Source organism: Aquila chrysaetos, chromosome 5 (assembly GCF_900496995.4).
Source record: "Aquila chrysaetos chrysaetos chromosome 5, bAquChr1.4, whole genome shotgun sequence".
Lineage (NCBI taxonomy): Eukaryota > Metazoa > Chordata > Aves > Accipitriformes > Accipitridae > Aquila > Aquila chrysaetos.
Window position 1 is genome coordinate 68,062,746 of NC_044008.1, and position 24,574 is coordinate 68,087,319.

Below are 24,574 nucleotides of genomic sequence, written 5' to 3' on the forward strand. Positions count from 1 at the left end.
AAAGGGAGTGCCACACTAGGACCCGCCACACTTCCAACATGGCGGCGCAGCCTGCCCGCCACTCCCAACCTGGCCGTTACGAAGGGCAGTGCGCACGCGCCTGTTCCCCTCTAAGACAACGGCGCATGCGCCTCACGGCTGGTGCCTTTCCGGCCCCTACTTAAGTAGAGGCCACTCTCTAGATGGCGGTTGGCCTTGCCGCGCATGCGCATTGTGTCTTGCCGCTCACAAGATGGCGCCGCGACAGTGACGGCGGGCGGAAGAGGGCGTCTGCAGTGGGACTGAGCGGAGGAGTGCGGCCCTGGCGCCCCGCGTCAGGATGATCCCCACCGAGGAGGTGTCGGCCCGCAGGAGGGAGATTGAGGGCAAGCTCAAGCAGGTGGGAATGGGCTAGGGACTTGTTGCGGGCCCTGCCTGGGCTCTGGGCTTGGGCCCGCGCCCGCAGCCCCAGCGCGTTGCCTGGGAGAAGGGGCTGGGAGCTGGCCTGGAGGTCCCCACCGGACCTGGGAGCGTCCCGGGACCCCCTAAGGGCCTGTTCACCTCGCTCCGGGCCTGGCAGCATCCCCAGGCCTCCTTCAGGGCCTAGGGCTCTGGTTTTCAGGGTCAAGGGATATCTCTGCCCCCCCCCCCCCCCCCCCCCCCCCCCCCCCCCCACCCCCCCCCCCCTTCGGGCCTGGGTCCTCCCTCTTAGGACCTGGTAGCTTCTGGGTGCTCTCCCTTGAGGTCCTTGGGTCCAGTCTGTGAGGCTGGTCCTTGCAGGCTGCTATTCCCCCCCCGATCTCTGAGCTTTGGTGACTTGAAAACAACCCTCGGTGGTTGCTTTGCATTGGCTACTTGAGTTCATGGCCATGCGTGGGATTTGGATGGTGCCTGTGCAACACCTGTGTTGTGCTGTGGCAGGGAATCGTGTGGTCTGGGTCAGTGTGCCTCTGTGTTAAAGGTGTTAATTTTATATTAACTTTTGTTGTGCTAAGGCTTGTGGGCTCACGGTATTGAAGGGAAATGAGTCATCCATAAAAACCTCACTCATTATGTTATGTGTCTCTCGCCTTGGGTCAATTGCCCTGATTTCTGTTAAGAGGTGGCATATTAAGATACGGCCTCAGGATCAGACCAAACATGGTTTGCTGCAGTGTTTACCAGGACTTGCAAAAACCTACATGTAATGTTTAGCAACTTAAATGCTTAGCGTTCAGTACCGAAAACTATTTTTTCATCCTACTGACAGGAAGAAGAAACTCTGTCTTTTATCAAAGAGAGCCTTGAGAAGAGTGACCAGCTTACAAAGAACATGGTAAGGAGGTCCTTGAAGTTCAGCCCTCGTGTTTGGCCTGGGTTTACTTTTTCTTAGGAGAATCTGTTTTCAAGGCTGTCGTTGTGCCCATCTGAGGAATACAGAGTAATGAACCACTTGCTCTGCATCTGTGTTTTACACTTCAGTGGCTGGGCAAAGGGAAAGACTGATGAACGTTTCAATCCTAAGCTTCTCTCCTGGGGAGATGAGGGCTCAAATGAGCTGTTGGCCTTGTCTCTTCGCAGTCTGTCCTCTCTCTCGGGAAGAGGTATTAAAAGACCCCAGACTAGTTTGTGCAACAGCATCATGTTATTGCTTCATAAAGTCAGGTCTTGTTTGGAGTTTTATTTTGGGAGTGTTCTGTTAAAGAGGTAGAAAGTAATGATTGTGCTGTAATTGCTCGTAAGCCCTCAGCCGGTGTATTATGTCCAGTTTTGGGCTCAGTGCTTTAAGAAAGTCATAGAGGCACCCAGAGAAGTGTGGAAAACATGACATAGGAGTGAATCTTGAAAGAATTACGTTTTGGCCTAGAAGAGATGACATTAAGGCACCCTTTATGAGCTTACTAAGGTTTTGCACCTTTCCGAAGCAATATCACAGTCCCTTTTAAAAACCAAATGTCTATGATGGAAAAGAAGGTTCTCACTATACTGGTCCTGTGCCTCCATGTCATGCATCTCATGTTTGCGTTTTAGTGGTATGGAGCAAAGTGGCTGCTGGTTTATGCTTTTGTTGCTCCTTTTTACCTAGGATACCTCCAGGCAGTTCCTGTGGATTTGTTTTCTGCTGTCAAATAAAACCTTGCTCCTCCTTAGTACTGTCTTGGAACATTATCTTCATGCTTTACAAACATTTAATTAAAGATTGGCCCATCTCTGTATGGCAGGTGATGCGTTTTGTGATTATTAACAGAAATTAGGACATAGAGCCTAAGGAGCCATGGCAAGTTAGTAGTAGAGCCCAAAAAGAGAAGCTGGGACCTGAAGGTCCCTGATTGCCCTGTTCTAACTGCTACCCTACTGTATGGATCCATGTGGAAGGATGTCTTCAGTTCTCTGTTTCTCTCTTGGCGTGTAGGTTTCTATCCTCTCCTCCTTTGAAAGTCGTCTGATGAAGCTGGAGAACTCAATCATCCCTGTCCATAAACAGACAGAGAACCTGCAGCGCTTGCAGGAGAATGTGGAGAAGACCCTGTCCTGCTTGGATCACGTCATCAGTTACTACCATGTGGCTAAGGACACAGAGAAGATCATAAAGGAAGGGTAAGTGGAGCAGCTAGATCTTGCTGGGGAGCTTCATCCTATTGAACTTCTGGGATAGAGGTAGGGGAGCTGACTCTACCTGCTCATCATAATGTTCTTGTACTCTTCCCACACTCGTTCCCCACCATCAGTCCATAATAAAGCTGCCTGACTTGACTTTCAGCAATCCCCAGAGGGCAGAGTCTGCTCAGACTCTGCGCTGGTGTCTCTTCCAGGTTTTGCAGACGTGCTGCCATATGATTCTCATGAGCATTGGTGGCTTCTCTTCTTTCCTCTGCCCTTTTCCCAAAGGTTCTTCCTGCCCTGTTGATGTTGTCGCTGCATCCAGGTTGAATCGGAACTGTTCTGGAGCCTGCTTTCAGTCTCCAGGAGGGTGTTGTGATGGCCCTTCTCTGGGATGGGATGTGTAGCTTCCTCTACCTTCCCATTAGGGCCTGGCTGGGAGAGGAAGGCAAGGCTGCGAGTTGTGTGCTGCTCAATCATCAATACTTCTGCACTTGCTGTGTGGATTGGGTATTCTGCTGTGGCACTGAGTGGAGGCAAAAGGGAATCCCATGATCTCCTCCTAGTTGAAGAAAAGGGAGTTGAAATTTTCCTTGTTATTTTTATCCTGAGTTTGGTCTGGTGCTTTCTTGATATCTTCTTTCTTTGCTTCTTGGGGCACTGCTTTTTATTTTTTGTTTTATTTTCAGCCCCACTGGGAGGCTGGAGGAATACTTGAATTGCATGGACAAAATCCAGAAGGCAGTAGAATACTTCCAGGACAACAATCCGGACAGCCCAGAGCTGAACCGTGTGGTAGGTCGTGGGTCTGGAACCTGGCATGGGTGAGATAGGGACAGATGCAGCCCTGCTGCTCGCTTTCTTGCTGCGAGAGGCTGACAGGCTTGCTGCCTGGTGAAGAAGGTGTTTGGGCACAGCTGAAGAAACGATTGTTTTGGCTTCTGTTTAAGTCTGTGTTCAGCAGTGTTTCTGCTTGTGGCATTTTGCTCTTTCTATGCATTGTGTCAGTAGGACTTCTGAAAGCGTATCTTGCACATGTGGTGAAGTTGATTGAACTCCTACTCCTCCTGAGTAGGTCTTGTCAGTCCTTCAACTGCTTGAGCGGAATGGGAGGTGTGTTTAAATCCCACTTGAAGACTGAGCAATTCCCAAGCATTTTTTTTTATTTAATTAGCTTTAAAAGTCTCTTAGTTACAGGCATTGTTGGAGTTTGAAGCATGCGGTACTTGACAGTGGTTAGAAATGCTGCAGAAAGTACGTTCTTATGCAGAAATACTTGTGAGTGACTGAATCCTGAAGCCCTGTGCTGCTTCTGTTCTTCTGCTGTTTTGTGCCAGAAATCGCTTTTTGAGAGGGGCAAGGAGTCCCTGGAATCAGAGTTCCGCAGCTTGATGACACGACACACGAAGCCGGTCCCACCTATCCTCATCCTGGACCTGATCAGTGGGGATGATGAAATGGAGACTCAGGAGGAGATGTCTCTGGAGCACCTCCCGGAGAGCGTCCTGCATGATATCATCCGCATTTCTGGCTGGCTGGTGGAAAACGGCAGGAATCAAGGTTGGTAGTGTTGCGTGTTGTTCCTTTGTAGTTCTGTATCAGGTGAGTGCTCTCCAACTAGTTACCACGTGTGGTTGAGATTGAAAGTAGGGTGTTGAGGGTTGTGTGTAGCACTGCACAGCTTGGCTTGTAGATCACACACCTTCAGCCATGAAGCCTCTGCTCAGGTGCTGCTGTGGCTAACAAACTGCGAGTCACGCTGCTGTTGGTAGGTAGCAGCACTAGCAGAACTAGTGACTGCCTTTGTGGCACCTTTTAGGTGAGTAGTTCAGTCTCCTTTCAATCACCTTAAGATCCTGCTTTTTTTACAGTGTTTGTAGTGAGACTGAAGTGGTGGTTTGTCAGTTGAACAGAATGATGTCCTGGTGGATATGATGAGAGAAAGAACTGTGTAAATAAAGCACAAATTATCTTAATGCATAGTCTGTCCTATAGCAGAACTCTATTTAACGTGCATCTGTAATGCCTTCTGATGGAGCTGCAACTATCAAGTGCTCAGGTATTATAAATGTGCAAGACACTGGTCACTTATTCCCATGTGGGAACTATTTATGAACAGAACTTTTTGTATTAAATGTGATCAAGGGCGGGGAGAAAGCAGCACAGACGACTTTCTTCAGTCAGTACATGTCTCTTCTGTTCTGCAGCATCAAAATCTGCCTACAGCTTTATACTCCTTTATTAACTTTTCCTTTGGGAGAGAATGACTTTGTGGTCTTGTTACAGGAAACCTGTACTTTCACATACATATAGCTACTAGAATCACCCCCCACCTCAATGATTTACTTCTGAGTGGGGATTACTGTGCTTACCAAGTATGACGAACATCTTTAAAAGCTTCTTAAGAATTTTTCCACGATCAAAGGCGACTCAAGCATATATAGCATATTTTGTTAGTCAGTTTATATTCTGCTTTCAAACTATGAACACCTCATTTAGTTCCTGAGTGCCCGTAATCCTGAGAGGTGTGTAAAATCTCTCATGCTAGAAACTGAGCACTTGAATTGACAATGTCTTGCGTAAATGTCTTCCATCAGTTCCACAGCTGATGTGCTCTTGGTCGTGGTGCACAGACTTAATGTTGTGTGTGATGGGAAAGCTGGAATGAATACTGCAGGGGAAGGAAGAAGTAGTTTTTGAAGAAAATAGGAGAGGCTCTGGAATGGAAAAACACTTACTTGGGGTCCCACATCAATGCTAGTAAGTCCCCTTAGGGGCACAGGGTGTTTCAGGAAAGGTTTGTTTTACCATATAGTGTTCCCTGTTTGCTTATAATCTTGTTTCTACCTTGTCTCCTTAGATTTCATGACTGTTTACTTCCAAATCCGCTCTGTCCAGCTTGACCGCTCCGTCAAGGGGCTGAAAGACCATTTCCGTAAGAACAGCTCCTCCACGGGGGTGCCATATTCCCCTGCCATTCAGAACAAAAGGAAGGACACCCCCACCAAAAAGCCAATCAAAAGACCAGGTGAGTCCTGAAGGGGCAGATCACTGTACTGTGTATCCTCTTGCCTGGCTATCGAATGCATATCTGCAAGCCTTCTCACTGTGGAGGTAGCCTCTGTGTCTAAAATGTGCTTTTTAGGACAGGAGCAGGGGTGAGATTTCAGAGATGAGCACCTCTGCTCTGCCTGGATTCAGCATTGACATTACAGAAATTCTCTGTCTGTCTTTGTCAAGTCATCGGGTCTGTTCTCTGAGTGATGTAAAGGGAGGAGAGGGGTCCTGTATAGAGGGAGAGAAAAGGCCATTGCCTTAACAAAGGAGATAAGTAAAAAGGGACCTGAGAGGGCTATAAAAGGGTATGATCTGAGAACACCTGTCCTCAGCCTTGGAATATGACATATAGACTGTGCTACAGCGAAGTAGAAAACTCGGATCTGATAAAACACATAACTTTAATCATTAGTTATTAATAAATTATTATTGTGCTAGGAAACCAAGAACTCATCAGGAGTTGAGATGAGGACTAGGTGGGTGCCTACAGAAATGAGTTCCAAAGTTGTCTGAATTTTGGAAGGGCTGTTAAAGCTTTTGCCTCGGCTTGTCTGTGGAAGAGCTATGAATGTGGCTGGTGGGTTATTCCACCTCTCCACATAATGGAGTTTTGCTGCATTTTCTGCAGCTGGTGAGGCTGGTCGCTCCCGTGTGCCAGAGGGCAGAGCTGGAGTTCCCGTCTCCGAAATATGCCATCTAGTGGGAGCACAGCCAGAAGGAGGGCCAGCAAAAGCTAGCACGTACCTCCCACAGCAGCACAGTGGTATTGTCCCTCTGTGTGTCACAGGACCCTGTTGTCTCCTCTGTAATAGTGATGAAAGTCAGATGAAAGCTGCGGGTTTACCTGGCCAATACTCTCCCACCCTAATATTTTTTTCTTGTTTTGTCCAAATACTCTTACTGAGTTCAGGAAAATAATAAGAAATGTGGGTAGGGACTGGGAATGGATGGGATGGGGAAAGGGAGGAAAAGAGATCCATTTTAATTGTGTTGTGTTTATTTTTATAATCCTGATGTGAATGCAGTCCTCATCCCAGGTAATGTGTGTCTATGTGTGTGTGTGCTGGCCCTGGTGCTCGCTCTCTTCACTTCTGTGTGTGGAGCGGCTTTGCTGGGCCTCTTCTCGCTAAAGCAGAGGGTGTGCCTGGGATATTTGGAGAGGGAGGGCTGCCTGGCCTCTGCCTGGCCTCGCAGAGGCCTGCCTCTGTGACATCTAGAGATCACTCCTCTGGTCTTTTAAAATCAGTCTGTGCCATTGCTGGTGTGCCCTGGAGCTGTTCCTGAAAGCTGATGTGCGAGTTGCAGTTGGTGAATGCGAATTTCAGTGGATTTTCCCCTGTCGGCAAAGAACCACGTGACAAGGGGATGTGTCACCCCACACTTGGCTTTCCTCTGGAGTTTGGCAGGTAGTTATTTGTGTAAGAATTTGTCCCCAGTGTTGGGAGACCTGTAGAGGACAATATCCTCCTGCTAAAGAGAACTAGCTATGCTGCAGATGGCAGAAAAACAGTGTTTAAAATTGCTCCTAAGCATGATGGCAGTCATTTGTGTTCAGCTCCTGAACAGTGGCTTCTGCCCAACAGCATGATTACAGTAGGTAAAAATTTTTTTTGTGTGGTTCAGTAGCTCTCTCCTGGAAGGATGCCAGATGGGAATCTGTAGTTGAGCCGTGAGGAATTCAGGTTGCAGATGCTTCAGATTTGGTCCACAGTTCTCAGTTATCACCTGATACTGAAAAGGTCCCTGGGTTTTGATTGCTGTGAAGTCAGCATGGTCAGCAGACATTTCTGAGCAGCCTGCCAAATGGTAACATCTCGCCTATGCTTTAGGTAAATGATCAGAGGTGGAGGAGATATTTTTTTTTTTTTTTCATGGGCAGATTAAAAAAATCCTAGCAATTTTTTTTAATGAGTCTCAGATCTTGGATGCTCGCATAGAGAGTACAGAAAGGAGCCCACACATTTGAGAGCACAAGCATTTGTTCCCTACAAACAGGGCTCCTCCAAAATGGATGCATTTGGGCATCCAAAATTACTTGTCATGATGAATGTCTCGGCTGTAGATTTGCCAGGACATTTTTATGTTTTTTTGCCCAGTTTAATTGGAGTTTGTCAGATGGGCCAGGTAGAAGGCACAGAGCATGGTCTGAATGCACTTACAGAGCTGACAGTGTGTGAAGGAAAGAACATTTCAAATGATCTATTGGGGTATTGTTAATCTCAAGAAAAAATAGTGGCTAATTTGTCTCCAGTCTTTCGTGAACAAGGACAGAGAACCAGACTGTAGCTCTTGAAGGACGGGGTGGCTAAACCTCATACACCAGCCATCTCTTGTGGCTGCTAAATTGTACTTAAGTGAAATTAAAAATGGAGAAAAAAAAAATAGTCTTTGAGCAGAGATTCACTGTTTTTTCTGCAGTTCCATCAGCTTTCAAGGACAGCTCTTGAGATGGAGGTCTTACACCCTCTTCACTCTGGCATAGTGACCCTCTTCATAGCAATATTCATCTGGCGGTGTTTTGATTCCCCTGGCTTTAGCCTTTGTTCAATTATGGAAGAATTTTTTCTGTGCTATTGCTTCAGTAAGTAAAGTCAAGTTCTGCCAATTTGGGTTTCAGACAAAGGGGTTTTCTCACAGTTCTAACAAGTGAGTTGATTTCCTTAGTCCTTAAGGAAGAGTATCCCAGTGCACACCCCAATGCACACTTTAACCTGTTGCAAGGGATAAATAACAAACTAAATCTGATGTGCTATAACTTGTTTACCCACAAAGCAAAGCGCAAGAGAGGCTACAGCTAAAGGCAAAGTGAGGTATTAGGGACAGGGTAACAAGGCAGAGATCCCCCTTTCCCCCAGGTACCATGTTGGATTCTGGAGAACATGCTCCATATCCATATGTTGTTTCAGAGGGTCTTAATCTCTCTGTATTGTCTTATTTGTGGGTGTACCCTCTACTGTTACAGTCCTGTTGTTACAGTATGCAGTTGAAAATCTGACTGCTGGAGATGCTTGTAAAGCAGAGTTGTCTCGTCTTAAATGAAACTTGCCAAGTCAAGTTGAACTGATGAAGCAATCTGTGGGCTTTTTTTTTAGCAGTTGGCTGTTTGAAATGTCAGCAGTCTGTTTCAGAGGGCAAGTGTATTCAGATTCCCAAATCATCCTGCTGCAAACATTTGCTCATAAAATATTGTTTCTTTGTGATGTTTGTAGACCCAGTGCTCTTTTGTTGGCTTGAGGGCAGCAGGTAGCTCAGAAGCTCTTCATTGCCAGGGAAGGATAAGGCCAGAAGATGCCAGTAGGGGCACCCAGGCTGGCTACCTACGAGCAAAAGCCAGAGAGCTTTAGCCAGTTTTATGTGGACTCTTGCAACTGGTGCTTAAGAAAAGAGGATGCGTTGCCCTTCTGCTTGGTTAGAAAACTGTCTAATGAAAGAGAGAAACAGAAGAACAATGTGCAATTGGAAAACTGTGCCTCATGTATGCCCAAAAGCTACTTTATTTAACAGTTGGGCTGCAGGAGCAAAAGTTTGAGGTGTTTTTTGACTTTTGGGGTGTTTGGGGGCTCTTTTTAAGCTATAGGGGAGCCCTTTTCCAGTTTACTTAATGTTCCAGTTTACCTAGTGGTAAAGTGCTACCTGAAGGCAGGCAGTGGAGTCTGTGTGGCAGAATAAAGAGCCTGTTCCTGCTTCTCACTTCCCATATTGATCACTGCCTAGCCTGAATGTGATGTTTTCATTAGTAGCTGAAACACAGTCCCATTTGGTTTTCGAGCTGCCTAATAGGGGAAAACAATCATGGAACAAAAGCATTTGGCTTCCACGAGAATCCATTAAAGCCTAATTACAATGCTAAGTAAGAGGGATACAGCAGCACTGAAGTGATGCTCATGAACACTGAACACTTGGTGTGTGTCAGCGTAAACACAGGTAATTGTGCTTATGCAAATAAAATGCAGCAGAGGCTTTCAGTTCTCATCTGAGAAGAAACTGTCAGGGGTGGACTGTGGAGACGTGCACTGCATACCTGTGAAGTGAGATCCTACTGACAGCAGCAGCAGTTGTACTGTCTGCTTGGTTTTCACAACAATTTACCCTCCTTCCCCCCGCCCCCCGAATGCTTGAAAGTGGGAAGGATGAAAGAACTTGTAGAAGAACAGTACCTGGGTTGAGCTGCTCTGGATCAGCTAGGCCATGGTAACAGCAGTAAGGAAGAGCCTAGTGCATATCTCCAGAGCTTGCTACAGCCCTGCTTGCTCAGAGGAACTTGCTGTTGTCCAAGCTCTTAAGGTTTCTGAAAGTAGCTAAGAATAAAGCAGAAGTGTTGGGTGTGAAGAGCATCGGGAAGCTTGGAAGAAGAGGCATAGCTCTCTCATTTGATAATATGGCAGAAGCTAGGAGCAAATGCATCAGCACGACAAGGGTGTAAGTCTTCCCACCTCCCTGATGGGCATCTAGAGGGGAGAGGTTTCCTGCTAGAAGCATGTGTTTTATGGATGTGATTTTTTTCTTTAAGTGGTTGAGAACACTGAACTGATAGAAGAAAAATGTTGCCAGTGAAATGTTACGCTTTAGGAACCATGTTCTGTTATTTAGTAAGTGCACCAGGTTAAGGCAGCTTCGTAATTCAGTAGGAACTTCTCTCTCCTGTTCTCCCCCATTAGAGATGCAGTGTCTGGGGGACTTGAAGTTTCCTTCCCCCTGCCGTATATCCCTTTATGGGATGAAGCTGTCCTGCACCCCAGGATGCTGTTCTGCAGCACTGCGTACTTGGGCTTGCCCTCAGGATAGCAGTCCTCAGCATTTGGGCAGCCAATGCTCATTTCCAGGCTGTACTGTGGCTCACAGTTACTGGTGGAAGTAGGGACCTTCTGCATGTTTGAAGTATTTATTGCTTTAAAACGGAAGAACAATTCTTAATTTTGGCAGCAGCATTTTTATGTCTTGGATCCTTCTTCATTTACTCAGCCCAGTTCTGTTTCATCTGTGTCTCCTATAGAAACTCCTTCTACCTTCCCAAAACTTTCTGTTCCCTGTTGTGCAGGCAACAGCAAAGCTCTGCTGTGAGAGGGTGTCCATGTGCTTGCGATAATTGTAGCTTGTTGCATGACGACTAACCTTTTAATGTGGAAACAGTGCTTAGTCTTCAGTTGTCACATTAATGCTTTGTTTTGTGCTTTCTAGCTGTATATCCAGCATTGGCTTTTGTTCAGTTCTGTCTGTTTTTTGTGTGTGTTAAGTATAAATCTTTTAACCCAGTGTTATTTATTTTTTTCCATGGTTTTAATTGATTTGCAGTTCCTTAGAAGAGAAGTGTCTTGGGGATTAGGGTGACTTAATGCAAGTTAGACATGGGTGGGCAGCATCCATTATTCTGCGATTCCTGTGATGGGAATTGCTGCTGCAATTGCTCTCTCGAGCCCAGGGGTTGTCACCCTTTTATCGCTTCCTGTAATGCCAGAGATCATTCCTTGTCTTGGCTGTGGGGCTCCTGATGGGTCTATATTGAGCATGCTCAGAAAATACCCCTTGGAAAGGCACCTCTTTCTGCAGCGCTAACCAAGCGTCTGTGATTGTGGTTCTGGGGAGCAGGCAATGTGTTGCTGGACTGGAGTTGTCCGTACTGCAAAGCCCTGTTTCCACAGCTGAGGAAATGCAACAAACCTTGTATGCTTGGATGCAGAGTACCGGCTTAGATAAACTCATTACAGGGAAGGGTGCTGTGTTGCTTCCCTTCTCCGATCGTGTTTTCTCACCCAGCTGTGCCACCTCACCAAACTGATTTGGGCACTTCCTGATTCTGTAACCCTGGTTGCAATTCATGCCTTTACCCTCAAAGCAGGGAAGCAGTCTGGAAATGCCATTGTACCTGCACACTTGGACATGAGTTTGGGGTTCATGTTTCTGTACTGAGCATGCTCATTGGTGCCCAGCATCCTCTTGCTGGGCCCAGGTGACTTGCTGGTGGAGGGCTGGTGTTCTGGGTTTGTTTTCTTTCACTCATTTTCTAGGTCTTCTTGTCTCTTCTCTCTGGCTGTGGTGACAGGCACGATCCGTAAGGCTCAGAACCTTCTGAAACAGTACTCTCAGCATGGTCTAGATGGGAAAAAGGGGGCCTCTAACCTCATTCCTATGGAAGGTAATCACAGCTCTAGCTACTTCACCCTTGACTTTCTCTGTGTATCAGCCTTGCTTTTCCAGGTGGGACTTCCATTAGCCTAGCGGTTGGTGGACAGTATTGGATAGGTACAGCTATCCTTGGGGAACCAAGGAGATGCTGGAGGGCCAAATTATTTTTCTGAATTTAGTGTCTGAATTTCAAAGTCTCTGTAAACATGAGTACAGGTGGAGAGGAATGTTACCTTAAAGCAGTTGACCCACCATAGCCACCTGGCTAATGGAAGCTCTACTCTGATGACATCTGCTTGTGGTGTTTCTATTCTCTTTTCTTTTTGCTTGGACTTTGAGACATTCAGTTTCCTAGTGACCTTTCCAAACCTGATGCTGAAGTGTCAGACCATAGCTAGCTCAGTGCATTGTGCCTGTACATCTTCTCTGTGGAGACCTACCTAAATGGTCATCTTCCATGTTCTGATCTCCTCTGCTCATAGAAGTTGTACCAGATAGGGGAGAAGAGGTCACTTGCTTCAAAGCATCTGTATGACCTTTCTGCCTCCTGCTATGTATGCATACAAAGTAGATATCTTCAGCACCTGCATTGCAGTCTACTAAATCCCAGATGGTGACTACTATCACTCATTGGGGGAAAAAAATTCTCGTGCTGAGCAGGAGATGGCCTTTGAGTTTGGATTTGTAATGTCCAATTTGTACCCACAAACGTCTGGTGCCTGCTATCCCATTCAGAACTTAGGGCAGGAGATTCAAGGGTCTCCTGTGGCCCAACAAATGACTTAACTCACACTTCTCATCAGGTTTCAAAGGGTTGCTACCGCTACATAGCCCAACAAAGGGATTTGGTCAGGTAGCATTCCTGGGACTGTGTAGGGAAAAAAGTGTCCATCAGATCAAATAAGCCAAGCTTGAAGCGGCTTCCAGCCAGTGTGAGCATCCATGCTGTAACCACCCTGGATAAATTGCGCCTTCTGTTTGTGCCGGCTGACATCTCACTAGGTCATGAGCATGATTTACGAGTTAAACACCTTTCCGATACCCTGAGCGACAAGCATGGGCCGGCTGCTGGTAAGTACCATGTTGTCACTTCATAACAAGCTGGCTAACATCCCTTCTTTTCAGCATGTTTCACAGTAGTTTTGTAGCCAGTGGCTGTTCATCTATGTGGGCAGTCCTGGAGCATGGGCCTTCTCTGGCTAAGAAGCTCTGGCTCTTCTCAGTAGAATTCACTCCTACTAATCACACACACCCCAAGCCCTCAACAGGGAACCCCAACTTTGTCCAACCGAAGAATGGTGGCCACCGTGCTGAGGGGCACTTTCCTATAGGTAGCTACTGGCTTGTTCGGTGCTGAAGTGAACCAAACAGAAAAGGGATCACATGTGGCATGTGATAAAGTGGGCTGCTCTCCACCGTAGGCAGTCTCTAAAACCACATCACGTTTCTGTGTCCCCTGCTGACTATAGCTTTTAAAAGATCAACCTGAGGGACCTGTCAGTGTAGGGAAGAATTGGTTCTTTCTCCATCAAAAGTTGCAGATGTTGCTGGGAGGAGAGAAGCAGCAGCAGCAGTCCATAGCTTAGAGAAGGCCTCTCTGTGTAATCTTACTGTCTTGTAGTGGTTACTACAGGGGTCTGAGTAATGCAGGATGGTGTGAGTCCATTTGTGTCTGTCCTGCTGACGCATCCAGCTAGTGGTTGGCATGAGTTGGTGCAGGCCCTTGTATCATACTGGCACTTCTCATGCCTACCACATAGGTTCTTTGATGGATCTTTGTCAGAGGTATTCATATGCTAGAACTCAAATATTTGCATTTGTATGCAGCATTGTGTGACAGATAGCTCACCTAGCTGTGCTGATATTCCTGCTTCATAGGATTTAAATGTTCATCTGCCTGTTTTTTATCTTCTGTTTCTGCCTATGGGAAGAAGCTGCCTTCCAGGACAGCCTTGATTTCCCAGAAATGTTGATGCAAAATGGCAATTCTTCATCTGCATGACGGATGGTGATAAAGAATTCTAAAAATACAAGCAGAGATGTTGAATAATTCACTGCAGACCTTCCTGAGTTTAGTACTCTCTGTTCAAGCCCTTGATTAAATTTAGTCTTTATCCCAGAAGAGCTCCAAACTTGCCTTCTGTCATGAGGCGGGAAAGAGCTGGTGTCCTGATGAGCCTGTTTCCTGAACTGCAGATGACTTTGCATGCCTCCTGCAGGGTATGCGTAGCTTCACATGCACAAACCCAGGGGGCAGGTTTGGTGAGAACCTGACTCTTGTTCTCACGGAAGGATGGGTGCAAAGCCAGAACCACCTTTTCCAGAAGAACCTTGTGCTCCTTGTGTAAACCAAGGCCTTGGAGTGAGCAGAGCTGCTGGAAGCTCAGTACGAATTTTGTTCTCTCTTAAAGCCATCTTGCCCTTGCAGGGAGGGATGACGTCTTTGACATCGAGATTGATGCGTACATTCACTGCGTTAGTGCCTTTGTCAAACTGGCCCAGAGCGAATACCAGCTCCTGACAGAAATCGTCCCGGAGCACCACCAGAAGAAGACCTTTGATTCTCTCATCCAGGTTAGTTGAGCCTCTCTACTTGGCTTCTCTTGTAAAGGATACTCACAAAGTCTTTTTCCCTTCCTCTTTGTTGTGAGGATGTGTATTCCACCACCTGCTGTGAGTGCCCAAGAGCACCACCACTACTAGGATTGTCCTCCAGGACCTGTTCAGGCAACCGGGGCCCGCACAGACCCTGGAGAATGTGTGCCCAGAGTCACTCACTGGGTACCGCAAATGACCCATCAACTAAATTGGCATCCTTAACAGGTATCCTGCATTGAGCCCCTTGTGCTGCCTGGGCAAAAGTCACGCTGCTTCCTTCTGACTCTCTGGCTTTGTTGCAGGAGTCATTGGATAACTTGATCATGGAGGGGGATAACATTGTCTCAGCCGCCCGGAAAGCCATCATCCGACACGACTATTCGGCTGTGCTCACGATCTTCCCCATCCTTAAGCATCTCAAGCAGATGAAGCCAGAATTTGACCAGGTCTTGCAGGTAAGCATGATGGGATTGGAGAGGGTCCTGTGGCTTGTGTTGTCTGGAGAACTTTTTGAAAGGGATTATCACAGTGGCTTTGAAGAAAGCCATGCTGCTTCTGTCCTCCAGCATGGATAGGAAGTGACACATATCTAGCTTGTTCCTTTCTGTGATGGTCAAACAGCAACTCAGCATCTCTCAGCAGCAGTTCTTTTCAGTTCAAGTCATGACCCAGTGATGGACCGTCTACATCATTCTGCTGTATACATGGCCGCTGAGGTGTTTCGTCTCCGATACCGTTGAGCTTAGTTTAGACTGTGCTCGTTGATGTCTGGAAGATGGGCTACTCTGAGGAGAGCCTGCTTGGACCATGCCATAAGGTTCTCCAGGTATCAAATATGGCATCCAGGTTTAGCAAGGCTCCTTTCCATCTGCTTCCAGCTGGTGACTGTGATGCACCAGCCTCCTGTATCAGGTACTGTGTAAGAGGAAACATGAGAGGTAGCAAGTCCTGGTCACCGTTAGGGTCACAACACCTTCCCTTTCTGGCTGGCAGAAGAATGTGGGATTTCACATGTTGTTGATGGTGCTGTAAATATTCTCCTGGCACATGGGGAATTGAGAATGAGATGCTGGGGCGGGGGATCAGGGAGGGTAGGTACTGAACGAAAGTTCAGATACTCTTAGTTTTCCTTCTCTGATCTGTTATGGAACTATTCCAGGGAACTGCAGCAGGCACTAAGAACAAACTGCCAGGGCTGATCACTTCCATGGAGACCACTGGTGCAAAGGCACTGGAAGAGTTTGCAGACAACATTAAGGTAGGATTCTCCTCAATGTTCTCTCTGGCAAGACCAGCAGACTTGGAAGAGGGGTTTTCTGAGCAGAACCCCTGTGGGAGCTTGCTGGATTGCTTTGGACAGTCAGCTGCAAATACCAAATGCTTGGTGCTGATTTCAAATACAGGAGGCCTCTGCCTAAGACCCTTAACAGGCATACTACAGATAATTTGACATGAGCTTCCAGGCCTCTGCAGATATCAAGTCAATCTCAGAATTTAATCCTATTTAAAAAGAAAGGACAATTGCTGATTTGAAAAAGTTTTGGAGGACTCATGTTAAACTGTCCCTGTGTAAGGTGGGCTTGGTGAATACACTGTCCAGTAGGTGAGCTGAACATTTGACGGTCACATGCTGAACAAACCCCTGTGGTTCTGAGCTGCTGGTGCATAGGAGCTGTGGTTTCTGAGCACCAGGAGATGGCACTGCAAGAGCTGGGTCTGAGGATATTGAGAAAGGCTGGATAAACAAGCCTACAGCTTACTTGCAGCAGTGGTTGTATTGTAGATGCCTTCAATTTCCTTACATGCTTACCTTATGTCTCTCTCTTCCCTTCTTAGAATGATCCGGACAAAGAATATAACATGCCAAAAGATGGGACAGTTCACGAACTCACCAGCAACGTACGTGATGATGATTTGAACAACCCTTTGTGAAAAACAGTTCTTGTGAAGAGGTTTTAAAAAGAGCAGTAGGGAAATTTCTTAAGTTAAGCTGTCTCGGTATTGGAAGGGCAATTAACTGGCTTCCATGGAGAGATTAGCTAGTTACCCTTGCTAAGCTGTGATGTGTCCGCATGGGTAAACCCCAGCAACTCAAAGGAGTGTAGCGATTTGTTTCTTGAAGGCTTTTAAGCGTGGGGAGACAAGTGGTCCTTCATGATCCTTAATAGCTAAGTGTAGGATACACAATGTCAGTTGCTCATGACTTCCCTCCCTTGCTTCCAGGCCATCCTTTTCCTACAGCAATTGTTGGATTTCCAGGAGACAGCAGGTGCCATGCTGGCATCACAAGGTACATACATGCATGGGGCTTGTTTGGGCATGGAAGTTCCTTCCCCAAATTGTCTGGACGTCTTCCCTAAAAAAATCAAACCTCAGTATGCACTGTGAGCTTCTTCTCCTCCTGTCCTTCACCCTGTGGTTTGTCTTGTCCTCCAATCTGCCATGACCACGTAGTTGGTTATCTGGAGAACTCCAAGGGATGCAGAGACTTTCCCTGCTGGCCTTCCACACTTGCTCCTGTTAGGTACTCTTGGGATGGTGTTTATTGTTGATAGGCTCTGTGATATCAAGAGAAGATGCCTTAGTCATTTAGCTTCAAATCTGACACTGGGCTGGTCCTCTGACTGTACTGGAGTGAGGGTGGTTGGTCCAGCTGAGTTAGCTTTAGTAGGCTGTGTGTTGATGAATTGCTGCCTTTCTCTGCCACACCTTCTGGTCAGAGTATAACAGCAGCAGCAAGCATATTCTCAGCATCTAGCCATGGTCAAGCTGGGACTCCTGAGCTATTCATGTTCCACGTGCCCTAGCAGAAAGGCAAGTTTTAGTTCTGCTTTCCAGGATGCTAAAAAGACTAATTCCAGAAAGAAATACATAGATCAAAAGCTGAGAGTTGCTGCCTCATCTAACAGGATGCTGCTGTCTGTCAGCTAGAACGTGATTCTTAGTTCTGTGCAGAGCAGCAGCTCCCAGCTCTCTAGTGAGCCCTTGGCCTTGGCAGAGCTCATGCTTTCAAGTAGGTTGGAATAGAGTAGACTGGAGAGGTGGAGAACTGGAGATTCAGGGGGTGCAGGGACCTGAGAAGGCACAGGCCACTAATTGGTGTTTGGAGAGGGTCAGGGAGCCCATTAGGAGCAGGGGAAGAGGTAAGCTTACAGCTGCCTCCAGAATTTTGTCTGCAATTCCTGCTTGGAAAATTCTGCCAGTTCTAAATTAACTCAAGCTAGGATGTCTCTGCTTCTTGCCACATCTCCTCTAGCCATTGCTTTGTGCCCTCTCCACTTGCAAGCTCAGAGCCTCCCATGCCTTGGCTCTCTCTCCTGGCCAAGGAGGTGGTCTGAGATTTTTCTTGGAGAAACCAACTGTTTCCCATGTCCTTCCCTGAACGGTGATGTCAGCACTGTTGTTTCAAAGTCTTGACATGTTGTTAAGTAGAGATCTGTTGTGGGAGCTGATTCAAAAGGTAGCATAGGCTTTTTATTTTTTGTATTGGCTATATAACAAAATGTGACCATATCCATGACACGCAAGCCATTTCCTTTTTAATTGTGGCTGGTTGTCCCATCAGGTATAGAGGGATCCTGCTGTGTAAAGACAGCTTGAAAAAAATGCCTCTTTGCAGTCTGTTCAATTATTAAAGCTTGAAGTTGGTGTAATTGTAACAGATCTGGTAACTTGGGCTGATGTGTAGTACCTCAAGAGCCATGCATGAGATGACCCACAATCCAAGTATTGTAAATCATGTCCTCCCTGTCTGCAGTCAGGTCTTAGGGACCATCTGCTGCCAGATGCTTCCTGCTTTCTGCCAGTGTTGTTCTCATGCAGAAACAGCTCTGTCGCTTGCTCCAAAAGCTAGGACTGGCCCAACGCAGGGCACCCACACAGGGCAGAGCTGTTCTCATTTTGAGTGACACTGGTTAGTGAATGTTGGTGAAGTTGTGGTCCCTGTCTGGCTGTGGACCTGACATCACCCTAGACCAAGTATCATCAGATCAGAGGTGATTATGTCAGTAGAGTTTAAGGAGGGAGTTGCTTCTGCCAGCAGAGGCATCTGCTTTCAGATGGTGACTTGCCCCCAAGGGTTCCTCTCTAATGACAGCTTCCAGTTGCTAGCTCAGGTGTGGGTGTCTGGAGTTGGGTTAGATAACTGCCACAGTGATCCCAAGTGGTGGGAAATACATGCAGTTTTTTCTGCAGTGTTTGCCTCAAGTGGTAGCAAAAGCAAAGTTGATCATTTAAATGCAGTGATGTTAATCCCTTGCTCTTACCCACTGAACGGCTCTGTAGGGCCTTGTATAGCTACGCAGGGATGCTGAAGTGCAGAGTGAGGGTGAGATGGCTTTGCTCAGGTTCTTGGGAAGGTTATTTGAGCTGTGCAGTTCATTTCAAGGACCAGTAAACTGCTGATGGCATGAGGAGAAGATTTCCTTTGCCTTGAAAGTGGGTTTGAACTGATTTGGAATGAGGTATCTTGCTAAATACAAACAATGACAATACAAACAATGTCTCTAGCAAGGGAAGGAGATTACACTCTGCCTTTCCTCTGTGATCTCCACTCTGTTTGTGGCCTTGGAGGGACTCCTGCCTGCTGTCCTGTGTAGCTGTCTGTGGCTGCTCTGTGTTAATATCTGCTTTGTTCTCAAAGGGATGGTGGTCTCTAACCTGTCTTTTTGCACTTTGCGTTTCTTTTTCTCTCTCCTCCCTCCCCTTTTCTCTCTGCTCTGCCTAATCTTTGTAGTTCTTGGGGACACATACAATATTCCTTTAGATCCCAGAGGTAAGCAGACTTACCCACACGTACCTGTTCATATTGCCTTGGACTCTGGTGATGTATGTTAATTCTTTATCCTCCAGGAGTGGTAAATAAATTAACACATAATTGAAAAGGGAAAAAGGGGAGGGTAAGTAACTCTTGCCAGTGGGCTGGAGAGAATACAGGGGGCTTGTCATCAGCAGACAATGAAGGATGCCACATGAGGTGAAACAGGCTAAAGACACTCTCATGGTGCTGAATCTCTTTGGCACGGGTAGCAAATTGGCCCAGCTGGTATCATGCTTTATCCCATGTGCGCTCGGCTCCTTATTGTCCAACTCCCAGCAACAGGAGCCTTGTGGCCTTTCCCATGGGGTGTTTATGAACTTGGACCACCCGAGCTAGGCCTGGCTGCCAAACTCTCTGGTGGGGGGAGGAGGAGATAGCTACCCCACATGTCCCGTGGGACCCATGCCCACGAGCCCTTGAGGGCAGAAAGCCATCTCTTATGCATAGACAGAAGAACATGTGCCAGCCCAGAGTCATTGCTTGTAAGGGCAGGCTTCCATGCTGGTGTAGTCCCTCGTACAGAGCCAAGCAGGCTCTATCAGCAACCATGGGGATGGCTGAAACTTTCCAGAGCCCTTCTGCTTGTTTCAATTACTGTTGTGTGCCTGCTGTTAACAGCTCCAGCTCATTTGTTCTCTGATTGCCAATTTCTAGTGCTCACAAACCCTTTTCAGGTGGTGGGGAAAGGATGGGGAGGATGTGTATAATGACTCTATTTCTGATCAAGAGGATGTCTTCTGAGCCCTAGGAAGGAAAGGAGAGGTTTCTGCCAGGGTGCTCAGCAGTTGATGCAGATAAAAGGATTGAGGGGTGCAGAGCTCTTTCACCCTCACCCTGGTTAAGCCGCTGACAATCGGCACTGAAGCAGGGAGCTAATTTCACTGTCGATGGGAACTCTGCGCTAATTCCATAGCAACAGGGACAAGGCTTGTTGAATAGAGGCAGGCTGACCACGCATACCCCCCTTCCCCATGGCATGTTAACTGGCCTAAGACTCTTTTCTTTTCAGAGACCAGCTCTTCAGCTAGTAGTTACAGTTCAGAGTTCAGTAGGCGGCTGCTGAGCACCTACATCTGTGAGTACTCTGCATGTTTTCCCATTTCTGCCCCATCAGCTGTCCTTCACTTAGCTTGTTCTTGGGTGAAGAGCACAGGCTGTGTCTTTTACTCCATGTGATCTTTCCACGTTTGAGGTGAGTCTGGGAGCAATGGAAAAAAGGGTCAAACTGGGAGTTTCAAACTGTTGCAGTTAGACAGGACAAAGCACAATGCAGCAGCTCGCTGTGCTGCAGAGCTTTTGTCATCAGTTGCCTTGAACTGTTCTCACCCAGTGCTTTGCACCTTTGACCCCACAGAGGCTCCTAGCTGCCAAAGGGGCTCTGTAAAATCTCAGTCCTGCGTTTAACAGCAAGATAGTGAGATGAGTTCACAGTACTACCTCGTGATGATCTGTTACAATGGGAATCAGGTCCTTCAGCCTCTTTGAGATCTGAGCCTGTGTCATGGTCAGGCTGTGTCTGATCGCCCATGCTGGTCCTGGGACTTATTCTGAACATAGAATGCAACTGTATTGCCAGTTGCAACAAAGGCACTAGTTTGCAGAGAGGTTTTGGTGACTCGCTGAGGAAAGATCTGTGTGAGGCTTGTAGGATTGTTAAGTACATGTGTTTGTACCCTTGTCTGCACGTGCAGTTGGGGCTGTGCTGTTCACTTTGCTGTGGGCCCACAGCAACAGTACAGAGCGCTCGGTTTGGATTGTCAGTAATGAGAAGTTTCAGTGCAAAAATATTTTGTTCTCCGTTTTTACCTCTTCAAGGCAAAGTGCTGGGCAACTTGCAGCTTAACCTTCTTAGTAAATCCAAGGTTTATGAAGACCCAGCTTTGAGTGCCATTTTTCTGCACAACAACTACAACTACATTCTGAAATCTCTGGAAAAGTAAGTGTGTATCTGGGTAAATCTCCCTGAAGTCCAGGCTGATTCTAAGCACGGGTTTGGAGCAGAGCTCTGCATTGAGTGCATTTATTTGCTGGCCTGTCTCCTCTCTGCTCTTTCTTCCATTCTTGAAACTGCCCTATTGAAAGCTTTGCACTATTATAAACATAGCATTACACAAGAGTGGAAGATAAAAGCATCAGATATGCCTTAAGTTGTAGAGAATCCTTTGAGCTTGGGCGGACTGAGGACATGGCTTTAGAAAGTAACTTGGAGTAGCTTCTGTCTCCCAGTTTGTGCATTTCAAGGTCCCTTTTATTGTAAAGGGCAGAAAAGAACTTGTTGATAGGGGCTTGAAAGGTTGCTGTCCTGCTAGCAGCCCTGAGAGCAGCTGGCTCAGGTGCTTCCTCAGGTTTTCCGTTCTTTCAGATCTGAGCTGATCCAGTTGGTAGCCGTGACACAGAAGACAGCCGAGAGGTCTTACCGGGAGCTCATTGAACAGCAGATCCAGACCTACCAGCGCAGGTCAGGTGGCATACTCTGCTCTTCCCTTAGTTTTGTCAGTTTGAGAGCTCCTTGGGAGCCAGTGCTGCTGGAGCAGTGGGAGAGATTGGCCTAAAACAGAAACTTGTTTTAGATTCCAAACCAAAGCCAAGTATTTTGGTTTCCAAGCAATTAATCTTAACTTGGGAAGGGGTCACTGTGGAAAGTTTTGGGGTGTATGTTGTCTGGGGTGGCCTTTGGGTCATGGGTGAAGACAAAAATGTTCTGGTGAAGCATGAGTAACTCTTCTTTGCCTCTTTCCTATCTCATTTCACATGCAGCTGGTTGAAGGTGACAGATTATATCTTGGAGAGAAGCCTGCCTGTCTTTCAACCGGGAGTGAAGGTGAGAGGATGGGCAAGGATGGTTTTGAGATGATAGAAACTGCCGGAAACATCATCTCCTATGTCAAATTAAAAAATTCCCAGAAATCTTCTTTATATCTCATGCCAGTATTGCTCTGCAGAGTGAATACTGTGGCTGGGACAAGATGGTGAGCCGCACTGCCTTCTAATCTCCCCTGCCCCAGATTCATACAAGTCTTTTAATCTCTGCCTCTGTTCTTATATTTTCACCTGAGCAGATGCTTCTATTTTGGATTTGCAAAACCCTGAGACCTTCCCTTAGAAAGGGTTGGAAGCATAAAGAAGTCTATTTTTATGTCTGTTCTGGCTGAAAATTACCCTTGTTAAACCTACTTCAGATGAAAGCCAACTGCTGAATGTAGGGTGTGCTGCTCACTGCAGCTTGCTTTCCTCCCTGCTTTAGGAGAGGGAATTCAAGCCATGTAGGCAGGATATTACTTAAGTTGGATAGGGATTTGTGGGCAAACACTGATGTTGGAAATTTATTTCTGGAGATGAAATAAAATCCTTTCCCTCCTTGTTGCAGCTCAAGGATAAGGAGAGGCAGATGATAAAGGAGCGCTTTAAGGTAAGGAGGTGTTAGGTGGCATAAGAACATCCCCTAGTTGATTGGGACTGACAGTCAGACCAACGATCTGCCTAAGGAGGAGACCTGTTGGTGATCAGCAGTGGAGGGGAAGAACATCAGACTCGGTATAGGGACATGACTGCAGACAGGACACTCACTGAGTTTTACTTTGGACAGGGTTTTAATGATGGGCTGGAGGAGCTATGTAAGATCCAGAAGGCCTGGGCCATCCCAGACATGGAGCAACGGGACAAAATCCGCCGGGCACAGAAAACCATTGTGAAAGAGACCTATGGTGCCTTCTTGAACAGGTGATGACCTCTTGCAGCATTGTCCTCTCTTCTTTGGATTTACTGAGGTCTTTGGGGCCTAGGGTAGCCTGAGCTGAGGCACTTGTCTACTGTCCTTTCTTAGCTTCTCTACCTTGCACACTAAAACATCCCCAAGCTGAACTCTACTAGTTGTGAACATCTGCTGTCACCCTGATTCCTTGGTCAGGGTGAGTGCAGATGTTCTAGCTAGCACAAAGCTGTGAGCCACCCTGGGCTATTAATGTAAAACTCAGGACACCAGTTGTAATCAGGTCACTTGCTCCCTACAAGATACCCTGTCAGATTCAAGTGGGATGTGCTGGAGTGGAGCCGATTTGTGACAGAGGAGGGGCCAGCGGGTCTGTCTGCTGTGTTCCAGTTGTTTGCCACCTGGGGGTTGTCTTCCTTTGCAGATATGGCAATGTGCCCTTCACCAAGAACCCTGAGAAGTACATCAAATACCAGGTCGACCAAGTGGGCGAGATGATTGAGAAGCTGTTTGACACATCGGCATAAATCTCCAGCTGTCGTGTGTTCTCCAGCCGCCAAGTACAAGTCAGCACTCTTTCAGCAACCTTTGGGACTCCCTTCCCTTCTCCCCTGCCCCATTGTGGTGGGCAGGGTGTTATACCTGTATTTATGACATTTATAAACCTGTGGAAACACTACCTCCTGGCTGTCTTTTGCCTTCTGTGGATCCTGAGCAAAGGCTCTAGATGCCTACTGCACTGCTGTGTGGGATCTTATGTTTGCGCATCTTCAGGCGTGGGTATAAATGTTCATACTTTGCACAGCAGACATGATGAGTGTGGATTAAAAAAAAAAACCAACAAAAAAAACCCCAAAAACAAACAAACAAAAAACAACCAAAAAAACCCCAAACAAACCCCAAAAACCACCCCCCAAAAAACCCCAACCAAAAAGAACCCCAAAACCCCCAAACCCCACCAAACATCTTGTGGGTACTGTCCTTCTGTTTAGGGCAGGAGGCTTTAAGCTCCAAATGGTGCTGCCTGCTTCCCTGATGGGTTTTGGGAATCTCAGTTCTGTAGGATCCCAAAGCATTTTCACATTGTTACTCTTAACTGTTTTTATTTCAGTGATGGGGTGAGATGCTGATTCTGTGGTATGGTGGTACCTGGCCATGGTGGTGCCTGGCAGTCATGCAGTCTAGTTACATACAGGGGATGTTTTACCCCGAAGTTTCATGAGCTGTCGCAGTAGAGGTTCTCCCTCCTGTGTGAGGCAATGGTAAACAGGGTGATGGCAGGCTGGGGTCATGACAGAGCAGTGAGAACCAGAGGGAGCCCTATGGTGTCCTGACTGGTAGCTGCTCCTCATTGACCTGAGGCAGACCATGTGTAGAAGTGTTCCCATGCTGATTTCTGCAGAGCACCTTCTTCCCATCTGTGTTTTTCTTTGTCTCCTGTCTTGTTAAATCTGATGCATCTCTTTCCTGCAAGTAGCCAAGTCTCTTCCCTGTGTTTAACCCATGGGCATCACATGAGAAAAAGTGCTACTCTCCCACGTGCCTTGGAGTGATACTGGCAGGCTTTGATACAGGAGCTGGACTCGCCGTCTTTGCACCAAGGCCTTTCGGAGCTTTGGAGCACGTATGCTGTTTCTATGGTCTCTGGGAGGCGCCTCCTGCTCCCACCTCACTCACTCCTGCTGCTTGCTCTATTGTGGGATCTTCTC

The 24,574-nt window shown here is 47.0% G+C and overlaps 1 protein-coding gene across 14 annotated transcripts; it reads left to right on the forward strand.

The window, feature by feature from the left end:
* Window positions 1–140: 140 nt before the first annotated feature.
* EXOC7 (exocyst complex component 7) lies at window positions 141–23,544 on the forward strand. Of its 14 annotated transcripts, XM_030014233.1 has the most exons (22): window positions 141–379; window positions 1,229–1,294; window positions 2,372–2,556; window positions 3,249–3,354; window positions 3,897–4,119; window positions 5,420–5,587; window positions 6,642–6,653; window positions 11,657–11,749; window positions 12,742–12,810; window positions 14,168–14,313; window positions 14,640–14,792; window positions 15,497–15,595; window positions 16,174–16,236; window positions 16,561–16,627; window positions 19,073–19,111; window positions 20,166–20,231; window positions 20,972–21,092; window positions 21,519–21,614; window positions 21,914–21,977; window positions 22,524–22,565; window positions 22,743–22,876; window positions 23,290–23,544. In XM_030014233.1, exons 1-22 carry the CDS (start codon window positions 320–322, stop codon window positions 23,390–23,392), a joined length of 2,175 nt encoding a protein of 724 aa, XP_029870093.1. In that variant the 5' UTR covers window positions 141–319; the 3' UTR covers window positions 23,393–23,544. The 14 variants fall into 14 exon arrangements, with proteins under 14 accessions (XP_029870093.1, XP_029870095.1, XP_029870099.1 ...); XM_030014235.2 differs by lacking the exon at window positions 19,073–19,111 and having other exon boundaries at window positions 178–379; XM_030014239.2 differs by lacking the exon at window positions 11,657–11,749 and having other exon boundaries at window positions 178–379.
* Window positions 23,545–24,574: the final 1,030 nt, after the last annotated feature.